This window comes from Dromaius novaehollandiae, chromosome 26, assembly GCF_036370855.1.
Source record: "Dromaius novaehollandiae isolate bDroNov1 chromosome 26, bDroNov1.hap1, whole genome shotgun sequence".
Lineage (NCBI taxonomy): Eukaryota > Metazoa > Chordata > Aves > Casuariiformes > Dromaiidae > Dromaius > Dromaius novaehollandiae.
Window position 1 is genome coordinate 3,425,753 of NC_088123.1, and position 13,280 is coordinate 3,439,032.

The following is a 13,280-nucleotide window of genomic DNA, read 5'->3' on the forward strand; positions in this document are numbered from 1 at the left end:
GTCGGGGGCGGAGCCTGCGGCTCTCGGGACAGCGCCCCGCGCGGGTCGGGCGGGGAGGGGGCGTGGCCTGCGGTGGCCCCGCCCCGCGGCGCGCGCCGGGAGCGCCGGTAAGGGCGGGGGAGCGGGCGGTGGGGCGCGCGCGGCGACGGGAGCCCGCTGGGGTCAGTCCGGGCCCCTCGGGACCTCCGCGGATGCCCCCCCCGTGGATATCGGGGTCCCCCAGAGCCTCCGGGTCCCCCCACCCCTGGCTCTGCGGGTGCCCCAGAGCCCCGGGGGGGCCCCACCAAGCTCGGGGACCCCCACCAAGCTCGGGGACCCCCCGGCCCTGGGGACCCCCATAGCCCATGGGGTCCCCCCGGGGTCCCCCATAGCCCTGGTTGTCCCCTATAGCCCTCAGGTCCCCCATAACCCTTGAGGCCCCCCCTATATCACTAGGGTCCCCCCAATAGCTCTTGAGGGTTCCCCATGGCCTTAGTGGCCACCCCCATGGCCCTAGAGGGTCGCCCATAGCCCTTGTGGTCCCCTACGGCCCTTGGGCCCCCCCCCCAGCCCTGGGTGTCCCCCATGGTGCTTGAGCATCCCCCCATGTCCCCCCATAGCCCTGGAGGGTCCCCCTGTAAACCTTGGGGTGCCCTATTAGCCCTTGAGGGTCCCCAACACCTTGGGGTTGCATAAACCTCGAGGGCTCCCCCTGGCCCTGGAGTGTCCCCCGTGTCCCTTGGGGTCCCCAATAACCCCTGAGGGTCCCCTGTAACCCTTGAGGGTCCCCCGTAGCCCTTGAAGGTCCCCTATAACCCTTGGGGTGCTCCAGAACTCTTGAGGGCCCCCTGTTACCCTTGAGGGCCCCTTGGCCCTGGAAGGTCCCCCATGTCCCTTGGGGTCCCCCATGTCCCTGGAGGGACCCACCATAACCCTTGAGGCTCCCATAGCCCTCGAGGGTCTTTTCTAACCTTTGAGGTAACCCCCCCCCAGCCCTGGAGGGTCCTCCACGGCCCTTGGGGTCCCCTATGGCCCTTGAGGGTCTCCTATAACCCTTGGGTGTCCCCCATGGCCCTTGAGGGTCCCCTATAACCTTTGGGGTCCCCCCCCCGGCCATGGTGGGTCCCCCATAACCCTTGAGGTCCCCCATAGCCCTTGACGGTTCTCCATAATCCCTAAGGACCCCCCCCCCCGGCCCTTGAGGTTCCCCTACAAACTGGGGTCCCCCCTGGCCCTGGTGGGTTCCCCCTGGCCCTTGGTGTCCCCCCAGCCCTGAAGGGCCCCCCCGTAGCCCCCCAGGTGCCCCACAGCCTCAGGGCCCAGCCCTCCCTCGACCAGGCCCCCCGGGAAGGAGGCGGCCGTCCAGCGCCGGGCGCGTGGCGGAAAAGGGAGGCGTCGGGGTGGGGTGGGGGGACACCCCCAAGCAGGCTCCCCCCGGGCCGAAGTGGGGTGCTGTCCCCCACGTCCCTCCCTCGCGGCCGGGCCGGCGGCGGGGGCGCGCGGCGCGGCAGGAAGTGTGCGCGGTGCCGCCGGGACAGCGGGTAAGTGCGCGCCGCGGGCCAGGCCGCGGGGACAAGGCCTGCCACCCGCCTGTGTCCCCCCCCCCCCCGTCCCCAAATCTGCCCCCCTTCACCCTGCCCCACACCGTGCCCTCCGCGGCGGGGGGGACGGGGACGCGCACGCAGGGGACGAGTTTGGGGAGGCCCGGCGGGCGGGCGGACGCTGCCGGGGTGGGGGGGGGACGGTCACCAAGTGTCCCCGCCGCGTGGGCACGGCCGGGGGGAGATGGGGACCCGCTGGGGAGGGGGGGGGTGTCACAGCCTCCCCCCCCGCCCCAGCTGCTGGGTGTGGGAAGTGCCCCCCCCCCGGGGGTGGGACCTCCTCTGGGCGTGGGATGCCCCCCCGGCGAGGAGGAGCACCCAACTTGGGGTGCGTGACGCCCCCCCCAGCAGGGAGCACCTATGCTTGGGTGCATGACCCCCCCCCAGCATGGGACCCCCCCCCACGTGAACAGGGAGCACCCACCCTTGGGTGCATGGCCTCCCCCAGCATGGGACCCCCGCCATGAGCAGGGAGCACCCACCCTTGGGTGCATGACCCCCCCCCCAGCATAAGACCCACCTCATGAGCAGGGAGCACCCACCCTTGGGTGCATGACCCCCCCCCCCCGGCATGGGACCCCCCCCTTGAGCAGGAGCACCCACCCTTGGGTGCATGACCCCCCCCCCCCAGCATAAGACCCACCTCATGAGCAGGAGCACCTACCCTTGGGTGCATGGCCCCCCCCCATCATGGGACCCTCCCCATGAGCAGGGAGCACCCACCTTTGGCTGCATGACATCCCCCCCCCATCATGGGACCCCACCCCACCGCCTCAAGCAGGCAGCACCCACCCTTGGGTGCAACACCCCCCCCCCCGCCCATGGTGCCCCGGGGCGCGGGCAGGGCGGCTGGGCCCGGCGCTGGCACGCAGCGGCCCCCGGGCGCGGGCAGGGTGGGGGCGCAGCCGGGTGCCCCCCGGGCAGGGCCGTGCCACCCCGCGTGGGTGCACACGCGTGACGGGGGCACGTGTGGGCACGCTGCCCCCCCCCCCCCCGGTGCCTGGCACCGCCGGGAGCTGCTTCCTCCTCTTCCTCGTGGCCCCGGTGAGTCAATGGCGCGTGGCCCAGGTGGCCCCCCCCGGGCACCGGGGCCCCCGGCAGTGCCACGGCTTGGGGCAGGGACAGTGCTGTGTCGGGGACACAGTTGGGGACACAGCAGAGCCACATCGGTGCCAGGGCAGTGCCGTGTCGGGGACATGGCCGGGGACACGGCAGAGCCACAGCTGGGGACATGTCAGTGCCATGTCAGTGCCATGGTCACTGCCACGGTTGGGGACATGGTTGGGGACATGGCAGTGCCGTGGCAGTGCCACGGTTGGGGACATGGTTGGGGACATGGTTGGGGACATGGCAGTGCCATGGCAGTGCCACGGTTTGGGACATGGTCAGGGACATGGCAGAGCCACAGTTGGGGACATGGCAGTGCCATGTCAGTGCCATGGTTTGGGACATGGCAGTGCCACAGTTGGGAGATGGCAGTGCCATGGCAGTGCCATGGGTGGGGACATGGTTGGGGACACAGCAGTGCCATTGGCAGTGCCATGTCAGTGCCACAGTTGGGGACACAGCAGTGCCATGTCGGTGCCATGGTCGGTGCCATGGCTGGGGACATGTCAGTGCCATGTCAGTGCCATGGTTGGGGACATGGCAGTGCCGTGTCAGTGCCATGGTCGGTGCCACGGTTGGGGACACGGCAGTGCCATGATGGTTCCATGGTTGGGGACATGGCAGTGGCCTGTTGGTGCCATGTCAGTGCCATGGTTGGGGACATGGCAGTGTCATGATGGTGCCATGGTTGGGGACGCAGCAGAGCCACATTGGTGCCGTGGTCAGTGCCATGTCACTGCCCCAGTTGGGGACACGGCAGTGCCATGGTCAGTGCCACAGCTGGGGACACAGCAGTGCCATGTCAGTGCCGTGCCGGTGCCGTGGTCGATGCCACAGCTGGGGACACAGCAGTGCCATGTCGGTGCCACAGCCGGTGCCATGCAGGTGCCACCACAGGCCACACCGGTGCCCCGGGCAGCCCCCCGCGGGTGCCATGCCAGCGCCACGGCAGTGCCACCCATCCGCCCCATGGGGACAGCGGGGACCCGGGGGGGGGGGCGGGGCCACCCACCGCCACGGCTCTGGTGGCTTCTCTGATGGCTGCTACGTGGTTGTGCTCGCCGGCGGGGAGGAAGTTCAGCCCCGCCGCTTGCCATCCCGCTGGCACCGCGGGGCCTTCGGCCTCGGCCCGGCACCGCCGTGGCCCGGGGGGGCGGGAGCGGGTGCTGCTGTGTCCTGGGGGGGCGGGAGCGGGTGCTGCCGTGGCCCCGGCCCGGCGCTGTTTGCACAAGGGTTGGGTTGGGGCTTCCTCCCTCCCATCCCCCTTCCTGCCCCGGCGCGGCAGGGCCGGAAGCCACCGGGTCGGTGACGCGGTGGCAGGGAGCGCGGGGCCCCACGCCCGGCCCTCCTGCTCCCCGGCCGGCCCCGTCAGCCTGTCCCTCCGTCCTGCCGTCCATCCCTCCTGCCATCCATCCTTCCGTCTATCCACCCCCCCTGCCATCCACCTCCTCCATCCATCCCTCCTTCCATCTCTCCCTCTTTCCATCCACTTCCTCCATCCATCCACTTCATCCATCCATCCCTCCTTCCATCCACTTCATCCATTCCTCCTGCCATCCACCTCCTTCCATCCATCGCTCCTTCCATCCATCCCTCCTTCCATCCATTCCTCCTTCCATCCATCCCTCCTGCCATCTACTTCTTCCATCCATCCCTCCTGCCATCCATCTGCTTCTTCCATCCGTCCTTCCATCCATCCCTCTTTCCATCTACTTCCTCCATCCCTCCCTCCTCCCGTCCATCCCTCCTTCCATCTGCTTCTTCCATCCATCCCTCTTTCCATCCACTCCTCCTGCCATCCATCCCTCCTGCCATCCATCCCTCCTTTCTCCTGCCCTCCCTTTCTCCCTCCTGCCATCCCTTCCGTGTCCACCGCTTCCCCGTCCCTCATCCCTTTCTCTCTCATCCCTCCCTCCGTCCTTCCATCCCTCTTTCCCTCCCTCCCTCCATCCCTCCTCTCCCCATCCACATCTCCTGTCCATCCACCCATCTGCATCTCCATCCCTTCCTCCATCCTTCAACTCTTTCCCGTCTTCCACCCACCTCTCCCATCTCCATCCCTCTATCCCTCCGTTCACCCCTCCCTCCTCCCATCCATCCATCCCTCCTTCCTTCCAGCCGTGCCTCCCTCCTTTCCCCAATCCCTCTGTCCGTCCTTCCCGGGCGCTGCCGGCAACCGGGAACCGGGAACGCCGACCGGGAACCGGGAACGCCGACCGCTCACCGGCTGCTTCCTCCCCCGCAGGGCGACCCACGGCCATGGGGCCGGGCAGCGGGGCGGCGGGCGGGCGCGCGGCGGGCGGGCTGGCGTAGCCGCGGTGGCACCGCGCCATGGAGCCGCCGGGCCCCCCCGAGCGAAGCTGCCGCCCGCCGCCCGCCGTCCTGGCGGCGCAGGACGCCATCGTCTTCTCGGACGGCGCCGGAGACGCCGGCGGGCGCCGGGAGCCGGGCGCGGAGGAGGTGACCCGCGGCGTGACGCCCGGTGCCGCCGTGCCCGCCGGCGCCGACGTCTTCTGGGCCAGCCTGGTGCAAGCGCAGATGTGCGTGTGGGACCTGCAGGGAGCCATCGAGGAGCAGCCGGCGGCCGGGAGCGCCTCGCGCCAGCGCCGGGGCCACGTGCCCGCGGATGGGAGCAGCTCGCACGAGTTTGTGCCTGTAGAAAGGAGCATCTCGCACGAGTTTGTGCCTGTAGAAAGGAGCATCTCGCACCAGTTCGTGCCTGCAGACGGGAGCATCTCGCACGAGTTCGTGCTTGCAGAGGAGAACATCTCGCACGAGTTCGTGTGTGAAGATGGGACCATCTCACATGAGTTCATGCCTGCAGAAGGGACCATCTCACATGAGTTCATGCCTGCAGAAGGGACCATCTCGCACAAGTTGTTGCCTGCAGAAGGGAGCATCTCGCACAAGTCCATGCCTGCAGAGAGGAGCATCTCGCACGAGTTCATGCCTGCAGAGAGGAGCATCTCGCACGAGTTCATGCCTGCAGAAGGGAGCATCTCGCATGAGTTTCTGCCTGCAGAGAGGAGCATCTCGCATGAGTTCATTCCTGTAGAAAGGAGCATCTCGCACGAGTTTGTGCCTGCAGAGAGGAGCATCTCACATGAGTTTCTGCCCGCAGAAGGGAGCATCTCGCACAAGTTCATGCCTGCAGAGGAGACCATCTCGCACGAGTTTGTGCCTGCAAAAGGGAGCATCTCACCCAAGTTTGTGCCTGCAAAAGGGAGCATCTCGCACGAGTTTGTGCCTGCAGAGGAGAACATCTCTCACGAGTTCGTGCATGAAGATGGGAGCATCTCGCACGTGTCTGTACCTGCAGACGGGAACATCTTGCACGAATTCATGCCTGTAGAAAGGAGCATCTCGCACGAGTTCGTGCCTGCAGAAGGGAGCATCTCGCACAAGTTTGTGCCTGCAGAGGAGAACATCTCGCACGAGTTCATGCATGAAGATGGGAGCATCTCGCACGTGCCTGTACCTGCAGAAGGGAGCATCTCGCACGAGTTCGTGCGTGAAGATGGGAGCATCTCGCACGAGTTTGTGCCTGCAGAAGGGAGCATCTCGCACGGGTTCGTGCATGAAGATGGGAGCATCTCGCACGAGCATGGGGACCACGAATCCGGAGAGGAGGACGAGGACGAAGAGGAGGACGACGGCTCGTCCTCCCGGGAGGAGGACGCCGAGGAGGCTGAGGAAGACTTGGAGGAGGAAGAGCGCCACTTCTACACCAACCCCCTCTTCGAGGGCCTGGCGCCGGGGGGCTCGGCCGGGGGGTGCCCCCCGCCGCCCCGCAGCCCGGTGCCCGTGTACAAGCCGCACGGTGCCGCGTTGGAGCCGCTGCTCATCACGGAGCAGGACATCGCGGGTGCTGCTGCCATGGGGGGCACCGAGGAGGTACGGGGGGGTGACACGGGGGAAGGACCCCCACCCCGGGGGGGGTCCCGTTGCCCCCTGCGCCCACCCAAAGCCTCTCTCTTTGCCAGGATGCGGCAGCGCGGGGTGACGGTGCCGACGCCGCGGAGCGGGGTGAGTGCGGGACCCCCAGCTTTGGGGGCAGCCCTTCACCGGGGGGGGGATGTGGGGGGAGCGATTTGGGGGTGATGCTGACCAGGACCCCCCCCCACTGTGTCTTCTCCCTCCAGGATCCCCCGGCCCCCCAGGCCTGGTGCTCTCTGGCCCCCCGGATCTGCCCCCGGAAAGGGGCATCTGCCCCCCCGCCAGCCCCCCGGATCTGCCCCCAGGAGGGGGGGACCGGGACCCCCCCAGCCCCCTGGATCTGCCCCCCAGCCCCCCAACCCCCCCCGAGCTGCACTTGGGAGGGGGGTACCGGGCCCCGCTGAGCCCCCCGGATCTGCTCCTGCAAAGGGGCGACTGGGCCCCCCCGGCCCCCCTAGATCTGCCCCAGGAAGGGGGGTCCCAGGCCCCCCCCAACCCCCCGATCCCCCCAGATCTGCCCCCAGAAGGGGGGTACCAGCCCCCCCCGATCCCGCTGGATTTGTCCCTGGGAGGGGGGTCCCAGCCCCCCCCCACATCTCCAGCTCTGCCCCCAGGGGAGGGGTCCCAGGCCCCCCCTAGCCCCCCAAGCACCCCAGATCTACCCCTGGGAGGGGGGTGCCAGCCCCCCCTGATCCCCCTGGATTTGCCCCCTGGAGGGGGGTCCCAGGCCCCCCCTAGCCCCCCGATCCCCCTGGATTTGTCCCCAGGATGGGGGTCCCAGGCCCCCCCCAGCCCCCCAAGCCCCCCAGCTCTGGGCTCCTGGCCCCCCCACAGCCCCCCGTCCCCCCGGGAGCTGCTCCAGGGTGGGCTGCCGAGGGCCCCCCCGACCCCCCCAGCCCTCCCGGCCGCCGGGACCCCCGGGCCGCCCTCCCCGGGCCGGGCCGACGTGGGGCTGCCGCCGCGGGGCCCGCGGGCGGTGGGGGGGGCCGGGGGGCGGCGGGGGGGCCCCGGCGGGCCGGGGCACCGCTGCGCCTGGCTGCAGGCCTCGGCGGGCGCTTCCTGCGCGCGGGGGGAAGTGGCGCAGGCCCCCGCGCCCCGCCGCGCCGTCACGCCGCCACTGTCACCGTCACCGCTGTCACCACCGCCGGGCCGCCCCATGGAGGAGCTGCCCCCCGAGCCGGGCGACGAGCCCCCGCCGCAGCCCCCCGGCAGCACCCACGGGTGAGGGCACCGCCGCCGCGCCGGGGCCACGTGGCCCCCCCCCCCGCCAAACCGGCTCCGCTTCCGGGCCCCCGAACGCCGTCCGTCTGTCCGTCCCCCCCCTCCAAAGCCCGTTTTTCCCCCGTGTGTCCGTCTGTCCCCCCCAAATCCCTGTCCCCCAGACCCTGCGTTTGTCCCTTCAGCCCCACAAAGCCTTGTCTGTCCTCCCTGAGCCCCGGCTGTCTGTCCTCCCAGACCCCCCCGTCCATCTGTCTGTCCCCCGAACCCCCAGTCATCCCCCCAGACCCTCCATGTGTCCGTCTGTCCCCCCCCCCAAAACCCCATCCCCTGCGCTTGTCCATTCTGCCCATTTGTCCCCCTGTCTGACCCCCCCCAGACCCCCATTTGTCTGTCTGTCTGTCCCCCCAGACCCCCGTCTGTCCCCCCAGACCCTGCGTCTGTCTGTCCATCCCTCAAAGCCCCGGGCATCGCCCCCAGCCCTGCCGTTTGTCTGTCTGTCCCCCTAGACCCCCCTCCATCCCCACACTGTCCCCCCAGACCCCTGTCTGTCTGTCCACCCCCCCCAGACCCCTGTCCGTTCCCCCAGCTCCCTGTCTGTCTGTCCGTCCCCCAAACCCATCCGTCCCCTAGATCCCATCCTTCCCCCCCCAGCTCCAACTGTCTGTTCAGCCCCATCCGTCCCCTGCCAAACCCCGTCTGTCCGTCCGTCCGTCCCCCCAGACCCCATCCGTCCCCCCAAACCCCCGTACACCCCCCCAGACCCCCTTCTGCCCCCCAACCCCCCCAGACCCCCTTCTGCCCCCCAAACCCACTGCCCACCCCCCCAGACCCCCTTCTGCCCCCCAACCCCACTAGACCCCTTCCTGCCCCCCCAGACCCACTGCCCACCCCCCCAGACCCCCTTCTGCCCCCCAACCCCCCCCAGACCCCCTTCTGCCCCCCAAACCCACTGCCCACCCCCCCAGACCCCCTTCTGCCCCCCAACCCCCCCAGACCCCCTTCTGCCCCCCAAACCCACTGCCCACCCCCCCAGACCCCCTTCTGCCCCCCAACCCCCCTAGACCCCTTCCTGCCCCCCCAGACCCACTGCCCACCCCCCCAGACCCCCTTCTGCCCCCCAACCCCCCCAGACCCCCTTTTGCCCCCCCAACCCACTGCCCACCCTCCCAGACCCCCTTCTGCCCCCCAACCCCCCCAGACCCCCTTCTGCCCCCCAAACCCACTGCCCACTCCCCCAGACCCCCTTCTGCCCCCTAACCCCCCCCAGACCCCTTCCTGCCCCCCCAGACCCCATCCTAGAGCCCTGCCCGCTCCCGGCGGGCAGAGTTAAGGGGATTTTCACCCTCTCCTCCCTCGCGCCCCCCCAGGTGCCCGCCGGACCCCCCCGAGCAGGCGGCCGAGGCCGAGCCGGCACCCGCGGCGCTGGCGAACGGCGGCCACGGGCAGCGGGCCGAGGCGCAGCGCTTGGCCGCCCGCCTCTTCCACCTGGACGGCTTCAAGAGGTCCCAGGTGGCCGCCTTCCTCCGCAAGAAGTAAGGAGCCGGCGGGGAGGGAAAAGCCTTTCGGCAGGGCCCGGGGAGGCCGGAGGAGCCCCCCCCGCCGTGCTGAGCCCCCCCGCCGTGTCCCCCAGCAACGACTTCAGCGGCATGGTGGCCCAGGAGTACCTGGCCTTCTTCCAGTTTGGTGGCCAGACGCTGGACCGGGCGCTCAGGTGCTGCCCTTAGGGGCAAAGGGGGATTTAGGGTCTGGGGGGAGAGGAGATTTGGGGTCCGGCAGGGTCCAGGGAGGCAGATTTGGGGTCTTTGGGGGTCTGTTTGGGTCTGGGGGGTGCAGATTTGGGGTCTAGCAGAATCCAAGGATGTAGATTTGGGGTCTTTGGGGGTCTGTTTGGGTCTAAGGGGTGCAGATTTGGGGTCTAGCAGAGCCCAAGGATGTGGATTTGGGGTCTTTGGGGATCTGGGTGTGTGGGGTGCAGATTTGGGGTCTAGCAGAATCCAAGGATGTAGATTTGGGGTCTTTGGGGGTCTGTTTGGGTCTAAGGGGTGCAGATTTGGGGTCTGCCAGGGTCCAGAGAGGTAGATTTGGGGTCTTTGGGGGTCTGTTTGGGTCTAAGGGGTGCAGATTTGGGGTCTACCAGGGTCCAGGGAGGCAGATTTGGGGTCTTTGGGGGTCTGTGGGGTGCAGATGTGGGGTCTAGCAGAGTCCAAGGATGTAGATTTGGGATCCTTAGGAATCTGTGGGGGGTCTAAGGGGTGCAGGTTTGGGGTCCAGGGAAGCAGATTTGGGATCCTTGGGGGTCTGTTTGGGTCTAAGGGGTGCAGATTTGGGGTCCAGGAGGCAGATTTGGGGTCTTTGGGGGTCTCTGGGGGCGGATTCAGGGTCAGCTGGGGTCCACTGGGGTCTGTTGAGGCCTGGAGGGGCCAGAGTAGGGGTTCATCAGGGTCTGTTGGGGTTTGGGGTGACAAAGCCGGGGTGTGTCAGGGTCTGGGGGGGGCAGATTTGGGGTCTATCTGGGTCCGTTGGGGTCTGGAGGGAGCAGATTTAGGGTCTAGGGGACCAGCTACGGGGTCTTGGGGGGGCTCTTGGGATCCAGCAGGGAGCGATTTGGGATCCAGCGGGCGGATTTGGGCTCTAGCAGGGTCTGCTGGGATGGAGACGGGTGTGTGGGGGGGATCGGGGGTCCGCGGGGAGCCGGCGCCGGCTGCGAGCGCCCCGTGACGGTGCCGTGGCCCCCCCGCAGGGCCTTCCTGCAGGCCTTCGTGCTGACGGGCGAGACGCAGGAGCGCGAACGCATCCTGGGCCACTTCTCGCGCCGCTACCACCTCTGCAACCCCGACACCTTCCCCTCGCCGGGTGAGAGGCGGTTCGGGGGGGGGGAACTGGGCCCCGCAGCCCCCCCTGCACGGCTCCGTCCCCGCGCCGTGCCTCAGTTTCCCCAGCCGGGCCCCGCTGCGCCAAACCGGGCTGGTTCTGGGGCTCAGCACCCCCCCGCCAGCTCACATGGGTGCTGGGGGTGTTGGGTGCTGTCCTGCCCGGCGGGACCCCCCCCCCTTCGCTGACTGTCCCCCCCCCCCAGATGCCGTGCACTCCCTGACCTGCGCTATCATGCTGCTGAACACGGACCTGCACGGGCAGGTGAGGAGAGGGGCACGAGGGCTGGGGGGGGGGACACATGGGGGTGACAGCGCCGGCGGCAGGGGGGGGGGACACGCGCGTCCCCGTGCCAGGCGGCTCCCCGGCTCTCCGCAGAACATCGGCCGCGCCATGACCAGCGCCGAGTTCGTGGCCAACCTCAGCGGCATGATGGACGGGCAGAACTTCCCCAAGGAGCAGCTCAAGGTAGCGGAGGGCGGCTGGACTGGGGGGGGGGGACGTCCCGCCTCCGGCCACCCCCCCCGGGTGTCCCTGCGAGGGTGGCACCGGCCACCCGCGTCCGATCGCCCTGACCCCCCCGTCCTCTCCCCGCAGGCTCTCTACAACTCCATCCGCAACGAGAAGCTGGAGTGGGCAGCGTAAGTGGGGACCGGCCGCGCCGGGGGGGGGTCCCATCCCATCCTGTCCCCCCCCGCGTGACACCGGTCTCGCCGCAGGGACAAGGAGGAGGAGGAGGAGCACGAAGGCCCCCTGCGGCAGCGCCTGGCGCCCGCTTCGGCCAGCCGCAAGAAGAGCAACCCCTTCGTGGAGCTGCCCCGCGACGCCGACGCCGCCACGTACCGGCAGGGCTTGCTGGCCCGCAAGGTCCACGCCGAGGCCGACGGCAAGAAAAGTGGGTGCCGCCGGCGCCGGAGCCGGGGGGGGGATCCCGGCGCGGGAGCCTCCGGCGCTCACCTCCATCCTCCTTTTCCAGCGCCGTGGGGCAAGCGAGGCTGGAAAACCTTCCACACCGTGCTGAAGGGGATGGTGCTGTATTTCCTCAAGGTAGGAAGCTCCGCCGGCGGTTCGGGGCGGCCCGAATCGGCGCCGGGAGACCCCCAGGGCCCCCTTTCTCTCGCCGCGCAGGACGAGAGCCGGCCGGAGACGCCGGGCGCCGAGGAGCCGCTGGGCGTCCACCACGCTCTGGCCGAGCGGGCCAGCAAGTACACCAAGCGCCCCAACGTCTTCCGCCTGCAGACGGCCGACTGGCGCGTCTTCCTCTTCCAGGCGCCGTGAGTGTCCCGTCCCGTCCCGGCCCATCCCGGCCCATCCCGGCGCTCAGCGTCCTTCCTCCCGCAGGAGCGCCGAGGAGATGTCCTCCTGGATCTCCCGCATCAACCTGGTGGCCGCCCTCTTCTCCTCGCCGCCCTTCCCCGCCGCCGTCAGCTCCCAGCGCAGGTTCATCCGGCCCATCCTGCCCGCGGCGCCCAGCCGCAGCGCCCCGGTGAGCCGCGCTCGTCGCGAGGAGGAGGAGGAGGAGGAGGAGGAGGAAGGGTGGTGGTGGTGGTGGGGGGCTCGCGGCCGTGCTGAGCCCGCCCGGCTCCGCGCAGGAGGAGCAGCACCGCTCGCACGAGACGTGCATGGACCAGTTCGCCGCGGAGCTCTTCGAGCATCAGCGCAACCTGCCCGACAAGCGGGGCCGAGCCCGCGACCTCGACGAGTATCGCCTGAAGAAGGACTACCTGCTCTACGAGGTGGGCGCCGGCTTTTTTTCGGGGGGGGGACGCCCCGACCGGCTCATCCGCTCACCCCCCCCCCGTCCTCCTTTTGCAGAAACGCCGCTACGAGACCTACGTGCAGCTGCTGGAGACGTGGCTCAGCGCGGGCGCCCGTGATCTGGACGGTTGGGAAGCCCACGTGGGGCCCGTGGACGCCCCCCCGGACCCCCCCAGCCTCACCAAAGCTCACTCCAGCCCCTCGCTGGCCCCCGAGGCACCTCCCGCCGGCGTGCGGGTCAAGCGCAACATCTCCGAGCGCCGCACCGTCCGCAAGATCGTCCCCAAGCGCAACAAGAACCTGCTGTGATGGATTTGGGGCTGAGGGAAGAGCGAGGGGGGGGGGTCTCGCCACCTGCCCCCCCCCCGCCGCGGTACGAGGCTCTCTCCCCTCCTGCCCGCCGCCGGACTCGAACCAGCGACCCGCGGGCACCGCTGTGCCGGCAGCATTGAGCCAGCCAAGTTGGCGGGGGGGGGCTGTTTTACGGGGTTTCCCCCCCACCCCGTAATTAAGGACTTCAAACTCAGGGAGATGCCCCCCCACCCCGTGCCTCTGCCTGGGGGGGGGGATGTTTTGGGGATGGGGGGGGGGTCGCGGTACCCCGGCCCGCGCTTCGCCGCCTTGCCCCCCCCCCCCGCCGCTGCCTGCTGCTCGCGGACGCGTCGACTCGGGGCCCCGGCGCCCGCCGTGCAATAAAAGTGGAAGTGTTGGACCTGCGCCTGCCACGGGACCCAGGCGTCCGGGCCCCCCCCAATCACCCCACACCCCCCCTCCAAGCCCAGCTCGCAGCATCGCCCCACGCCAGGG

At 69.7% G+C, this 13,280-nt stretch overlaps 1 protein-coding gene across 3 annotated transcripts; it reads left to right on the forward strand.

The window, feature by feature from the left end:
* Positions 1–115: 115 nt before the first annotated feature.
* LOC112995081 (PH and SEC7 domain-containing protein 4-like) lies at positions 116–13,185 on the forward strand. 3 transcript variants are annotated; one of them, XM_064497825.1, is made up of 16 exons: positions 116–1,520; positions 4,933–6,581; positions 6,671–6,713; positions 6,830–7,844; positions 9,212–9,376; positions 9,475–9,555; positions 10,585–10,697; positions 10,921–10,979; positions 11,094–11,183; positions 11,313–11,356; positions 11,435–11,610; positions 11,692–11,762; positions 11,820–11,989; positions 12,057–12,201; positions 12,308–12,451; positions 12,531–13,185. In XM_064497825.1, exons 2-16 carry the CDS (start codon positions 5,019–5,021, stop codon positions 12,780–12,782), a joined length of 4,131 nt encoding a protein of 1,376 aa, XP_064353895.1. In that variant the 5' UTR covers positions 116–1,520; positions 4,933–5,018; the 3' UTR covers positions 12,783–13,185. The 3 variants fall into 3 exon arrangements, with proteins under 3 accessions (XP_064353895.1, XP_064353894.1, XP_064353896.1); XM_064497826.1 differs by having other exon boundaries at positions 117–1,520; positions 11,844–11,989; XM_064497824.1 differs by having other exon boundaries at positions 11,692–11,989.
* Positions 13,186–13,280: the final 95 nt, after the last annotated feature.